Source organism: Arachis ipaensis, chromosome B8 (genome assembly GCF_059453495.1).
Source record: "Arachis ipaensis isolate K30076 ecotype BB chromosome B8, ASM5945349v1, whole genome shotgun sequence".
NCBI classification, from domain to species: domain Eukaryota; kingdom Viridiplantae; phylum Streptophyta; class Magnoliopsida; order Fabales; family Fabaceae; genus Arachis; species Arachis ipaensis.
The window spans coordinates 53,856,838-53,870,263 of NC_142443.1; the positions used below are offsets into that span (position 1 = coordinate 53,856,838).

Sequence of the window (13,426 nt, forward strand, 5' to 3'; positions counted from 1 at the left end):
TAGTATTGATTGTGGTTTTGCTTTAGTATTAATTGTGCTTATGCTTTAATTTTAAAGAAGGGTTGGTTCTTGTTATATTTTTCTAAGTGAATTTTACCATGTTAAATAATGGTTGGAGTCTTGGAAATTTGGATATTTTTACATGCTAGTTTACAAGAAGGTATCAACGTAATGTAATGTTAACGACCCGGTTTTTACCCGGTATAATTGTGACCCGAAAGTGTATTGGTTTCATCGAATCTAGGGTCGGATTCGGGTCTAATAAATATATCCGTTATATATTTCAGATCGAATCTGGGTTACATCAAACCCGGCTTCACCCGGCGCATGTGCAACCCTACTAACACCGGCTAGATAAAAGAAAAAGATCCAACAATAGAAAACACACTCTTAATGTTGACATGCCGCAGAAGGAATGATATTTTTTGGGTGACTAAGGAATGATATTGAACAACACATAAATATTTTTCATTTTTTAATTTATTTTTAAAAAAGGTACCCCCTTATATACTGGCAAATAAAATAAGTTTATTTATTTATAAAAAAATCCTACGTTTATGGTTGTTTATCCATAGTTATTCACTTATTTGTTTCATTTTCCTTTACACAAGTATTTTTCTTCATCGTTAGAAGAAGGCGATAGAAGGACGAAAAAAAAAAAATCACGAGAGAGAGAGAGAGGGAAAAAAAGAGTCTGAAAAGAACCCTCCCGATAGAGAGCGAGCGCGCGCGATGCGATTGCGGTGCTCAAGGCTCAATTACTATTCCTCTTCTTCTTCTTCCTCTGGTTCCTCATCGGCGGCGGCGCCGTCCAATGCACCGGCGGCGAGAAGTGCCGGTCGCCGCCGCAGAAGCAGTTGTTGATGGCCCTGCAGATGACGTGGCAGCCGAACCTCCTGAGCCAAAAGCGCAAGAGCGGTCCTCCCTTAGGTCTTCGCAACCTCGGCAATTCTTGCTACCTCAACAGCGTTCTCCAGTGCCTCACCTACACTCCCCCTCTCGCTAATTTCTGCCTCCGCTTCCAACACTCTTCCCTCTGTACCCTCACTCTAAACCCTAATTTCTATTGTTACCCCTCTCTTTATATCTCTGAAACCCTAATTCTGACGATTTTTCTCTCTTTCTCTGCAATTTCAGGTGATTCTTCTTCTTCTTCCTCCTCGAATTCGAATTCATCGAATTGTCCGTTCTGTATTCTCGAGAAGCAGATTGCGAGGTCCCTGCGCGTGGATCTCACGCACGACGCACCGTTGAAGATTCAGAGCTGCCTCCGGATCTTCGCTGAGCACTTCCGGTGCGGCCGACAGGAGGACGCGCACGAGTTCCTGCGGTACGTAATCGACGCCTGCCACAACACCTGCCTCCGCCTCAAGAAGCTCCGCCGCAAGGGCGGCGGAGATGGTGGTGCTGAGAACGGAGCCGGCGGTGGGAGCTCAACGGTGGTGAAGGAGATTTTCGGTGGTGCGCTGCAGAGCCAGGTGAAGTGCCTGTGCTGTGGATATGAGTCGAATAAGGTCGATGAGATAATGGATATTAGCCTTGATGTTTTCCATAGTAACTCGCTTAGAGATTCATTGCAAAAGTTCTTCCGGCCTGAGGTTTTAGATGGGAACAATAAGTACAAATGTGATAGGTATGAGAGTTTAAGTGGACTGTTTTTTATTGGTGTGTACTTTGAGTTTCTATTGTGGTTTCGTTCATGGCATGCATTCTCTTTTGTTGTTTAGTTGTAAGAAATTAGTGCCGGCAAAGAAGCAGATGAGTATACTCCAAGCGCCTAATATTCTTGTTATACAGCTCAAGGTTGGTCAATTAGGTTGCTTTTATTTATTATTTATTTTTAAATTATAAATTTTGTTACTTTTTTTGTCCTTGGATTACTTTGGACTTGGGAGCGATTTTTTCCCCTTTTCTGAATGGTGTGTTGCTCGATTTTGGATTGATGCAGAGATTTGAGGGCATATTGGGGGGCAAGATTGATAAGGCTGTTGCATTTGAAGAGGTTTTGTTACTTTCTAGCTTCATGTGCAAAGCGAGTCAGGTGTGTATGATATTTGTTTTGAATTGTAGTAGTTCTTGCTAGGCGGTTTAGATGTATTCTTACTGAAAGGTTGACATTGATACTGTTGATTATTTTTTAGTTGTGAATAAGTTAATTGTTCATATTTTGATCATAATTTGACTTTCTTTATTCAAATATTCAAAATCGTGTATTCTGAATGTTGATTCTTTTAACCGTTACTCAAATTTCTAAACGCTTTCTCTAGATATTGATGAAGAACTGAAATAAAAGATAGGGACGAGCTATGATAGATATTATGAGTTGTAATCAATGTTAGATCATACATGTAAGCACATAATAGATTGATATGAGATTTCCCACATTGATGTAGCTGGGTGCATTGACATGATACTTTGTATTTAAGTTAAGGCCATACTACAACGATATCTGTGACTAGTTTCCTCTAAGTCTGTGTTTATGATCCTGTAATCTCCCAAACTTTGTTGTTATACCTTCCCAAAATGGCTGAAAGATTTGAGGGTGGAAAAGTTTGGTCTAAGCCTTCTAATTGTTCCCTTTGTTTGTTTATGCTAGATGTGGTTTCACTAAAGTAGCGTTTGGTTCCTATCTTGAGACATAAAAGATGGAGACAATGAAATGGCAAAGACGCGTCCCTCGCTTTCCTTCTTTTTGGAGGTATAGAAATTGGCTTAAAAAATCATCCAAGACATGTCTTTTATGGCCCTTTATTTTGGAAGTACGAAAATTATCATAAACAAATATCTTGAGATGCTGAAAATTTTAACCATTTCTCTCAATCCCGTTATCCAAATGTGTTTTTGTCAAAGATGTCTCTGTCTCATGTCTCATGACATTAACCATACGCTAAGAACACATGATTGATTTACTGTTATTTTTTCAAAATTCACATACAGGGTAAGGATACTGGTTGATGTAGGTTTTGATGAAATGGAAATACTTTGGGTGAAATGTGGTTTCAACTTTCAAAATTTATAATTGAAAGAGATTAGTCTGAATTTCTTGATAGGTTGGATTGTTTTACTGAGCTCTTGCAACTGGAATTTGGCCACAGCATTGCTATTTCGAATGTGTATCTGTTGCATTGCATCTTCAGTTTTATGCAATAGCAGTAATTGCAGTGCAATGCCAATTTGAAAAAACTCAATAGAATATATGAAGTGCAAAGATTTCTTGGACATTTTGTGTCTACTCTTGATGCTATTGGTCTTGTATTGTATGCTTTATAATTCCATCAATGTAATTAGTTTTAGATATATGGAAGCATACTCCTCTTGAGGAGACTATGATTTGGATTGTTGTGAAGGTGTGTTGATTTGAAAGAAGAGTGTATACGTAAGATGGGCCAGAGTTTTTGGAATTAGTGTATCTTAGTTTGTTAGTTTATTATTGTCAGCGGAGTTCTCATACCATTAATCTGCTATTATGCTTTCTTGTGGCTTGATACATGTGTTGCTTATTTACCTGTTTTCTATTTGTTTGGTGATAATAGACCATCATTTCAAACTTGAAAGTATTTACCTGTGTGGGTCTCATCGACTTAGTAAAGGATTCTCCCTTTTTTCTATGGATTATGCTGGGTATGGCATGATAAAAATAATGATATTTTCAAACCGTTGGAGACTTGGTCTCTAAAGAAGATGGTCTATCTAGCTCGAAAATCTGCAATGGAATGAAAATGTTTTTAGAAGAAAAAAGGATATTGACCTCTAGCTTGATCTACAACTAGGAGCCTCCACCTCTTAATTCAGTTAAAATAAATTGTGATGCAAGTGTTTATGATAAAGAAAAGCTCTCCAACTTCTGAGATATGCATGTGAAACTTGGGTGAAGGGATGTTCTGGATCTCTTCACTTTTCAAACATATTGCGCTATGAATTCTTCGCTTTATGGAGAGGCCTTATTCTTGCCTGGGAATGTGGCTTCAAAATAGTGATATGTGAAACTGGTAGCCCAGACACATTTCACTTGGCATAGGTGGGGCATTTATCAACGCAAATAACAGGGATTTAATAAACAATATTCATAAAGTGCTGCAAAGGAATTGGGACATTGAAATCAAGTTGGTACGATGAACAGCAAACACTCTAGCCAACCTAATGGCTAAACATGATGTGAGAAATTTGTGAGTACATGGAATGGATTGAACTGTGGAGTGATCTTAGACATGCTTTACAGCGTGATACACATACTCCTCTATAGAGCATGTTACTACTATTCCTTTCGTGTCCATTTACCAAGAAAGAAAAAGCTTTAGAATGTGTTTGATTGAAGAGTAATGGAGGGAAGTTTGCTGCTTCTCGCCCTTGCTACTTGCCAATCAAACTCCCCATTTTTTGTCCCTCAAAATTGTGGGGTATAATTTATTCACTTCCTCTCATTAACCCCTTCAAACATGAGGTTGACGCTTTGCCTTTCATTTCTATTCCATTGTTAGCTAGTAGTCCCTTCCATCATCAATAAAATCTCAAACAATACCTTAGTTCAAAATATTCAGCAGTTTGTAATTCATGGAAAGCATGGAAGGTTTTAAGAATAGAGGTTTGAAATGTGAAAATCTTATTCCAAACTCATACATTGCTTGTGCAGATTGTGCTGAGGCTTGATTATAAAATGTGGCTAGGCTATGAGTTCTAAACTAATTTAACATAAACTATGCTGTAATATTACATATCTGAGAACCATTTGCAGTAAAAAGAAAGCTTCCGTACTTTTCCTAACATAGGGTGATGACTGTTGCTATATCGCCAATATTGTACTCTTTTATTTATTTAAATTCTCTGTTCTTTTTTGTTCTAGCTTTATATATAGGTTCTTCCCTTCCTAATAGTTATATTGATGCAGGATCCACTACCAGAATATAAGCTTTTTGGTACTATTGTGCATTCAGGCTACTCCCCGGAGTCTGGTCACTATTATGCCTACATAAAGGTTTGTAGATTGCTGATAATCTGTGTGCAAATTATGCAGCCACTTCAGTAATTCTCAGATAACATTCAATTGTGGCCAGCCTCTGATTTTTTTAATATGCTCACAGGATGCAATGGGTCGATGGTATTGTTGTGATGATTCTTGTGTAACAGTTGCAAGTTTGCAAGAAGTTTTGTCAGAGAAGGTTTATATTCTTTTTTTCTCTCGAACTACTCAAAGGCCAGCGTTAGTTAATGATTCTCTTGTTTCCAACGGCGTAAAGCCTCATCACTCCAATGGGAGTCAGGCATCTGAAAGTGCGAAGGTTGAGGCACCATTGAAAGCAGTGCATTCAAAATCAAATTCTGAGCAATCTACTTGGAAGGATATGCCAAGGGTATCTAAAATTAGTAAAGGGCCTTCTAGCTCAAGAGTGAAGTTTGACATTAATGGAAATTCTGCTTCCAAGAGAAGTCCTGCTCCTGCAACTGTCAATGGGAAAGTGGACATTTCTAAGAATCAGCTTGTGGTAATTAATGGGCATGTGAAGGACACAGTTTCTTTGGAGAATGGTAAGAAAGATCCTCCGTCACTGCCAGCCAGGAATGGCTCTGTGAAAAATAAAGTTGACGTAGGTGATAGATTTAAAAGAAAGGATTCAGCATTAACAAATGGTTCCACTGATATTCATTCAGTTGATATGCATTTTGCCAAATCAGATCCAACGGTAGACAATAATAGAAGCACGGTAACAACAGGTAAGGGGCCAGAAAACTTTAAGCAAGAAAGCAATGGCCACGGTGAACCTAAAATATTGGGGAAGAGGAAAGTACAGGATACTTCAAGCATTTTGCTTGCACATGATGGTCAGTCTCGAACAGAAGTTGAAGAGTTGAAAGACATGTATGATATAGCATAACTTGATCTTATTTATTTATTTTTAATAATTCTACAATAATATTAAAATTAATGATTTGTTTTTTGAATGAGGCCTAGTCATGCTGTGTTTGCTCACATGCTGATGTACATGAAATATCTGTCTTATACTCTTTGAAATCGATTTTCATGGTAAAGATTTAAAGTTTGGTAGCTAGGCTTAGACTATTGAGGTTAGTCAGGGTTTGACATTGTTCCAGTAAAAATCTTTCCAGTGAGGCTTTAATATTTGTAGTTCTTTTAATGTTTAGGCAATACGGAGGGGGAGTACTAAATCTGATCTGTCTTTTGTCAAGCCATTACCAGTTGATGGAAACATGGTGAATTAACATTGTTAGAATGGTCTAGCTATCTTCCTTCCATAAGTTTATGTCTCCCTTTTCTCCCTTCCCCTACCTCTACCTTCCCCATTATCATGTGTTGAAATGGTGTTGTTTTTATCATTAATTTTTTTTACAATATCCTTCTCTTGTTGATTCATTTTGTACTCAATGTTCAAGCTTACCATTTTTGTTATCTTTTGCAATTATTTGCAAATTTGTTAACATTCATTATTGTATATCCTTTGACCAGTTGGAGACCTTTATATTATAAATCAAATATTTCATTTGTCTTGTTAAGAGGCTGTTTCCTTTTCTAAACCATTCATTGTCTATTTCATTCTGATACTATTACTGTCGAAACATCATCCAGTCTTGCAAAAGAAGCCAAGTCTGCTTTGAGGTCATGTGGCTGGACAGAAAACGTTTTTAACTTCATGCGATCTAGAAAGAGGTTACGAGCACAAGAAGCTGGTCATATAACAGGTGCAGACGAGATAAGGTATGTTTGACCATATTCTGCATTACTTATTCCCTGACTGCGGTTGTTATGCACAGTTGCGTAGACATGGCTTTAGCACTCTTCATTGAATAATTTTATATTCCATTTCCATGATAACTATTATGAGAGATTGATTTCAAACTACCACTATAGATGCCAGAGAAGTGGCCTTAAAATGCATAGTAAGTGAGGAGGACTGCAGACTGTTTGCGCTTTGCACGCACAGTTCTGGTATGCATGTCATTTGTTGATATGTAGGTTTGCTTGTTCATGATATGCCTTGACAACCCAGCTTTTACAAATAGGCCACAAGCCAACGAAGCAATTGGATACAGTTTCAATTCTCAACGTTGGAGAGAAGAAATAACCTGTTTGTTGAAATCTGAGTTCTATTGTTAGAATTATTCTTATCATCATCATTGTCATCATGATTTCGATATTAGTAATTGTTTCTTTTTACTGTTATAATTGACAAGTATGCACTTGAATACAGTGATTGTGATTGGAATTTTAATTGTTATAAATTTCAATGCTGACGTGATATGCACTGCATGTGCGATACAGGAGGTCATTAATAAGAGATGCGAAGGGAGCTTTCTTATCTAAGATTCCTGAGTCACTGAGGAAGGATCTGATTGAACGTCTCCGGTCGTTTAGCCAAGATAAATAGTACAATTTGAAGGGTCCTGATCAGAAATGGTATGGATTGCTATATAGTTCCATTCATATTTTCAGTTCTATAAAGCTCCATTTGGTAACTGTCTCAAGATACAATTCAGACTATTGAGACAGCAGAGATGAATAAAATGTCTTGGGACAAAAACATGTGTCTTCTAATGTTTTTGTATTTTGTCCTGGACAGTGTCTAAATGCAGCCTCAGCCCTTTAGTCTTCAGTGATTTGACTCATTTGAGTACAAGAAGTCTTCTAATTTATTTTAATCTGCAAAATGTTACAGCATGTTGATAATGCCAGCGAGGCTTGGTGTGTATAGACTGTATTACTAATTAAGGTGGTGATGGTTGTCGTACCACACTGGATGCTATGTTTATTGCTGTTACATATTGACTTTTGAGCTGGTTTTGGAGACAGAGGCAAGAGTACGTGGAGATTGTTTCATTCAATGCTTCCCTACTGTTTCACGTCTCAGCCATGAGTTTTCTTTCTCAGTGGAGGATATGCAGCTCTGTGAATCGGGTGTAGAGGCTTTCGGGAATTCTATTCATTTGTACAATATTTGGTTTAATCTTGTTTTTGGAGCAAAATCATATTTTTCTATAGAATTGCTCAACAAATTTTGAATCCAAGATGAGGCAGGGTATGGCTTGTTGAAAAGTTATGATCATTGTGACTGTACACTACGTTATAAGATGAGAAATTCTAAAGTGTAGGCAGAAGTTACAAATTTTGTTAGACGATAATATATGGTTTGGTACTCCTAAAACTTGAAACGCTATTTATTTTGTTGATGCAGCAGTTTGATTTCCAGTAAGACGATGTTTTTTTATTCCTACAATAATTGATAAATACCGATCGAATGATGTTGTGGTAGGCATTTATTTTTCTCTTAAATTTGGTATGGTTGCCACGGGCTGTTTCTTGCGTTTAGGGTTTAAGGTCATCCTTGTTCATATCTATTATAATTTTTCCTGAGTAACAAGGTTGTAAGGGCTTGACATTTGTTTAGTGTCCACCCATTTGATTTTGCGGTTAATGTATGTCACAAGTCAGATGAGTTAATATCCAATTTAGTCCCAAAATTTGCACGTAAGTTTTAATTTAATCCATAAAGTTTCAGTCGCATGTAGTCTCTAAATTTTGCAAATGTGACTAACATTAGTATCTGAAACAATTTATAGCACACAAGTAATAATGGAGAGTAGAGCTGAGATAGATTCACATTGGAATATGTAAAACGATACTGTTTTGATTTTGGTGCTTAAATAGTCCAAAAACATCGTATCACGTGTTTTGAGAGAATTTTTCAAGAAATACTATTTACAATGTTGATTTTGGACTATTTGAGTGTCAACTAAAGTGACGTAGTTTTATAAAATTTAGTGTGGCATGTGGTCGTCCCATTAACGTTTTAAATAAGGGTAATTAAAACTTTAGGAACCAAATCGAGTATTATTTTCAAGTCACACACTAATCAAAACATTGACGCCAGTGATTTTCCCTTTGGTATATCGAGAAAAATTGTTGGTGCCAAATCTCTTACCACACAATGTTTCACAGGCCTTGCATAGAGTTCTTTTTCCATCATAGATTTGCCTGTTTCTGCAATCTCAGATGCATCAAATGATCACAAAGAAGCTAGTCAGCTACGCTGGCCGGCGGTCACCCCACCTAGATGATTTTGCAATTGGGCATCATAGCCAAGCCTCAAAACACAAATCTGCCGTTAAATGGAGTAAGTGATGATACTACACATTCTGAAGCTTTGGACCGTATTAACAGCATAGCACACAATAATAGACAAAAGAGAGAAGATCAGATATGTTATCTCATGGTTAAAATAATGCTAGAGTATTTTTACATTAAAAAGAAGAAAATGATCATTATTGTGATTTTGTTAACTAGTGCAGTCGTTTAATGTGAAACCTTTTAACAGAGTGAAAATGCAGCATCCATTGCATGTGCACCCGAAGATGTTCCAAGAAGCTACTCACATGAAGCATCACTCATCATAGCAATAGTTACTCACGTTTTTATTCTGCTTATCTTATCTATTAATATTTTTAAAGATGTAGCAAAATTTACAGAGAGAAAAATAATGTACCAAGAATGTCTTTTTCCTAACTCTGTTTATATTTGGTCGCGGCTCACATTTTATAAAAGAGAAATCGCACTTCTTAATGAACTTTCAATTTCAAGTAGTGAGAATAATACGTGGATGAAAGTTTTTATTAACCCGTGTGCCTCAAAATTAAAGCAAACAGGCTATGAGCCGTTATTTATTGTTCCCAACACAAGTTTCCAATGTTAAAAGATAAGAACAGAAATTAAGGAGGAAAAATGTTTTGCAGTAAAGGCCTCTAGTCTAATTCTATACACTTTATTTGGGAACAAGAAAAATCACAGATATATTGATGTTTGCAACTGTTATTCATACAAACCTCTTAAATCATCCTGTTAAACAAGAAGAATGAAGTAATTAAGTACTAGGGGTCCCGAACAACACCATGCTAATATATATAGTATATATAGACGCATGCTATGGTGGCCATAATAGCTATATAACTTTGGCAATACTTAAATTTTTTTTGTTAAAATTAAAGTAAGGGTTTATTTATCTTGTGCTTTAAAGGCACATGTTAAATTTATAAATCAAGAAAATTTTTATTAAAAATATAAAAGAATTTAAGTTTTTAACGCATTTGCTTTATATTTATTAAATAAAAACATTTAAAATTTTCTACTAATGGTAAGCTTATCATGTGCCCTTAGAGTACATCTTAGCTAAATCCTTAAAGTAATATTTTGGATAAAGTATACATTTTGTTTCTAATGTTTAGTTGTTGTATTCAATTTTGTCTATAATGTTTTCGATTTATGTCAAAATTACCATTGAACGTTAACTGTAACGACCCAATTTTCAGTATATCTAGATCATACCGGAAACTGAGCGCTACCAACTTGTCCTCCTAATTATTATCTATTATTTATCATATGAGCCTGATTCGTTGTTAAAAGCTAAGTTAATTTGCGAGGTATTTTTTTCGATAACGTTTGTCTAACATTTGGAATCATTCACAAATCAACTCACAAAGAATAACAGATACAATAGTTATAAACAACCTCACCTAGTCCCTCTAAACTACTAAAGCGAGGGAAAGTACATTCTAACTCTTCAAAACTCAAGTCAGGTGGAATGTCATCAAAAGGTGGAACATCATCTACTACTCCTCTGCACGATCAGACATTGCCATATGACGTCTCTCTGGTACCTCATCAAGTAGCCACATAACAGGAGTCTCGTACACAGGATTTAGGTGAAAGTTCGCATACAAACGGGGTGCAGACGACAGCTGGTCTCACAGTATATACATATAAATAGATAATAGAGTTCACTCTAGACTCAGAAGACTACCTAAAGCGGAATCCTCTTTGCGGAACGATCATCAACGAACTATGGAAGGGTACTCTTACTTCCATCTGAAGGGGGAAAGGAGAGAGAAGGGGTAAGAACTGGGGAGTTCTTAGTAGGGCCGGTGTTATTAGTTAAGTTCATTAATTCTGTGTTGTTTAGTAGATAAATAGCAGAATACAGAGAAGCAGTAAATAGAAGATATAGATAAATAGAAAAAATAGAGAAAACAGAAAATAGAACACAAACAAAAGAATACAAGAAAATAAAACACAAAGACAAAGAATAGAATACAAACAAAGAAAGTATACATTCATACAATAATCATAACGGAGGAAATGCACAACCAAGTATGATGCATGTCTAGCCCTAATGCAGGTAATGAGCTCATTTGTCGGTTACATACCCGCTCCCGACGTTACCCGGAGTCTTTTGACCAGGTAAGGCTTCCTTGTTGGCAATGCCCCTCGCAAGAGTCCTTTGACTTGCATGGTGGAGCTAGTTAACTTATATCTGCCCAACACACTCACTGTAAGAGTCCTCTGACTTACAGAATAGCATTATAGCTAAGTATCCCAGGAAAGCACTCTCAGTGATCATACCACTATCTATCTGATTGCCTCAATACAGCAGATGAACATACAAACATCTCTGGAGTTGCCTTAATGTAACAAACGACCTTTCAACAGGCCCTCTGTTTGTTCTCTATTCTCTTTATCATATTACTCTTTTCCCTTTGTCCTTTTACTCTACTCTGATTACTTTTTTATCTGTATCCTTTTATTCAGCTCTGTTTATTCTTCTCTATTTAACGTATGTATTTAAAGCTTATGTAAATTTTGGTATGAATAGTTAGCCTGTCCCAAGTATAGGTTCATTAAGTCTATACTGAAACAGTTTAACTTTTCATATAATACCTGACCCTAGGCGCAACTCAAGAACTAACTATATTGCTTCTAGTTTGTTCACTAGTCTCTATTAGTTTCTGTCATTAAAACTTTACAGACTTTTTCTTCGATTTTTATCTTTTCTTCAACCTTTTATCTCTCCTTTTATCTTTGCCTCACCAATATGTTCTTACCACTCCCTAAGTGTTTTATGAAGGTAATTATGAGATTCTGCGCTTAAAGTTGTCTTTCTAAATTTTTTACAGAAAATTGCCTTTTCTGTATTATTTTATTATTTTTATTAAAATATTATTTTTAATTAAATAATATTATTTAATATTTTATTATTATTTATTATTTTATTATTAAATTTTCAAAATTTACCTTACCTTTACCTTTTAACCTCTAAAATTCACTTTTTACCACCCGTAACTTTTAATATTTCTACTTTAACCACCCTAACTTTTAGAAATTACAAAATAACCCCTCAAACACCAAAAATTTTACTTCCTTGCTCTTTTCAAGATCTAAGGCCTGTTCTTTCATGTTCTTCATCACACTCAAAGTGTTCTTCATAAATTTTTCAGATTCTTTCTCTGTTTTTACCCGTTTTTCAATCTTTTCAGCAACCGATTTTTACCATAATTCAAAATAAAATTGCAGCCACCAAAGCCACTTATTTCCTACTGGATTTCAACACAAATTCAACCCTAATTTAAGTCCTAGGGTTCGAAATTCCAGCAGCCACAAGTAGGGGTGTCCATGGATCGGATCGTATCCGTAGATCCGCAGTAAATATCCACATCCGATCCGAAAATTGCGGATACGATCCGATCCGCAAATTGATCGGATCGGATCGGATCCAATCCGCACCCTTTGCAAATCGGATCGCGGATATCTGCTCTATATCCGCGTATCCGATCCGCGGATCCGCAGATCCGCACTATAATAATTAAAAAATAAATAAATATATATATGTTTGGTATTATGTTTACTTGTTTGTATGTTTTAGTTAGTAATTATTATTCATATATTGTATTATTTTATTTTTGTTATTTAGAGAGAGTTTGATTAAAAATATTTTAGGAATAAATAAGTTTAAAAGTATGAAAAAAATATTTTTATCGAATTCTTTTACATAGAAATATGGTTAAAAAGAGAAGGTTTAATTATGCGGATATATTTGATATCCGATCCGATCCGATCTGGCACTAAAAAGTGCGGATATCATAACTGATCCGATCCGATGGAAATTATGCGGATCGGATCGAATTTTCGGCCATATCCGATACGATCCGATCCGCAGACACCCCTAGCCACAAGAACATGCATTCATAGCTTGAATATCATCAAATTTCATCAAATTTTCACTAAAATTTCAACAAGAATCACTCATATAAACAATCAATTTCAAGCATAACCAAACCATATCATAATCACACAACTCAAACACAATTAATCAAGATTAATTTTACCAAACCCTACCTGGTTTTGGTACTCCTAATTCGGTTATGTTCTTAGGCGGTCCTTAAGCACTTTTTCCTCCTAAATCACATCAAGAACAACTTTAAATCCAAAAATCCTCAACTAACCGAATCTTACTCAACATGTTAAGAAGGGATTTCTCACCTTAAACTTGCTGAAAATTAATGTTTCTTGGCCCTCAAATCAAGTTAAGCATGATTCCTAAGAAAGAACATCAAGAAAACACATGTTTAAGCATGTTTTCTTGAAACCGAA

The 13,426-nt window shown here is 36.0% G+C and overlaps 1 protein-coding gene across 3 annotated transcripts; it reads left to right on the forward strand.

The window, feature by feature from the left end:
- The first annotated feature begins 551 nt into the window (after positions 1 to 551).
- On the forward strand, positions 552 to 8,153 carry UBP25 (ubiquitin-specific protease 25). Of its 3 annotated transcripts, XM_088495976.1 has the most exons (10): positions 560 to 1,038; positions 1,138 to 1,633; positions 1,728 to 1,803; positions 1,949 to 2,041; positions 4,886 to 4,972; positions 5,079 to 5,523; positions 5,671 to 5,854; positions 6,581 to 6,709; positions 7,274 to 7,408; positions 7,668 to 8,153. In XM_088495976.1, the coding sequence occupies exons 1-9, from the start codon at positions 864 to 866 to the stop codon at positions 7,377 to 7,379; spliced, it is 1,791 nt and encodes a 596-aa protein (XP_088352102.1). In that variant the 5' UTR covers positions 560 to 863; the 3' UTR covers positions 7,380 to 7,408; positions 7,668 to 8,153. The 3 variants fall into 3 exon arrangements, with proteins under 3 accessions (XP_088352101.1, XP_088352102.1, XP_088352100.1); XM_088495975.1 differs by having other exon boundaries at positions 552 to 1,038; positions 5,079 to 5,854; XM_088495974.1 differs by lacking the exon at positions 7,668 to 8,153 and having other exon boundaries at positions 5,079 to 5,854; positions 7,274 to 7,625.
- The last annotated feature ends 5,273 nt before the right edge of the window (positions 8,154 to 13,426 follow it).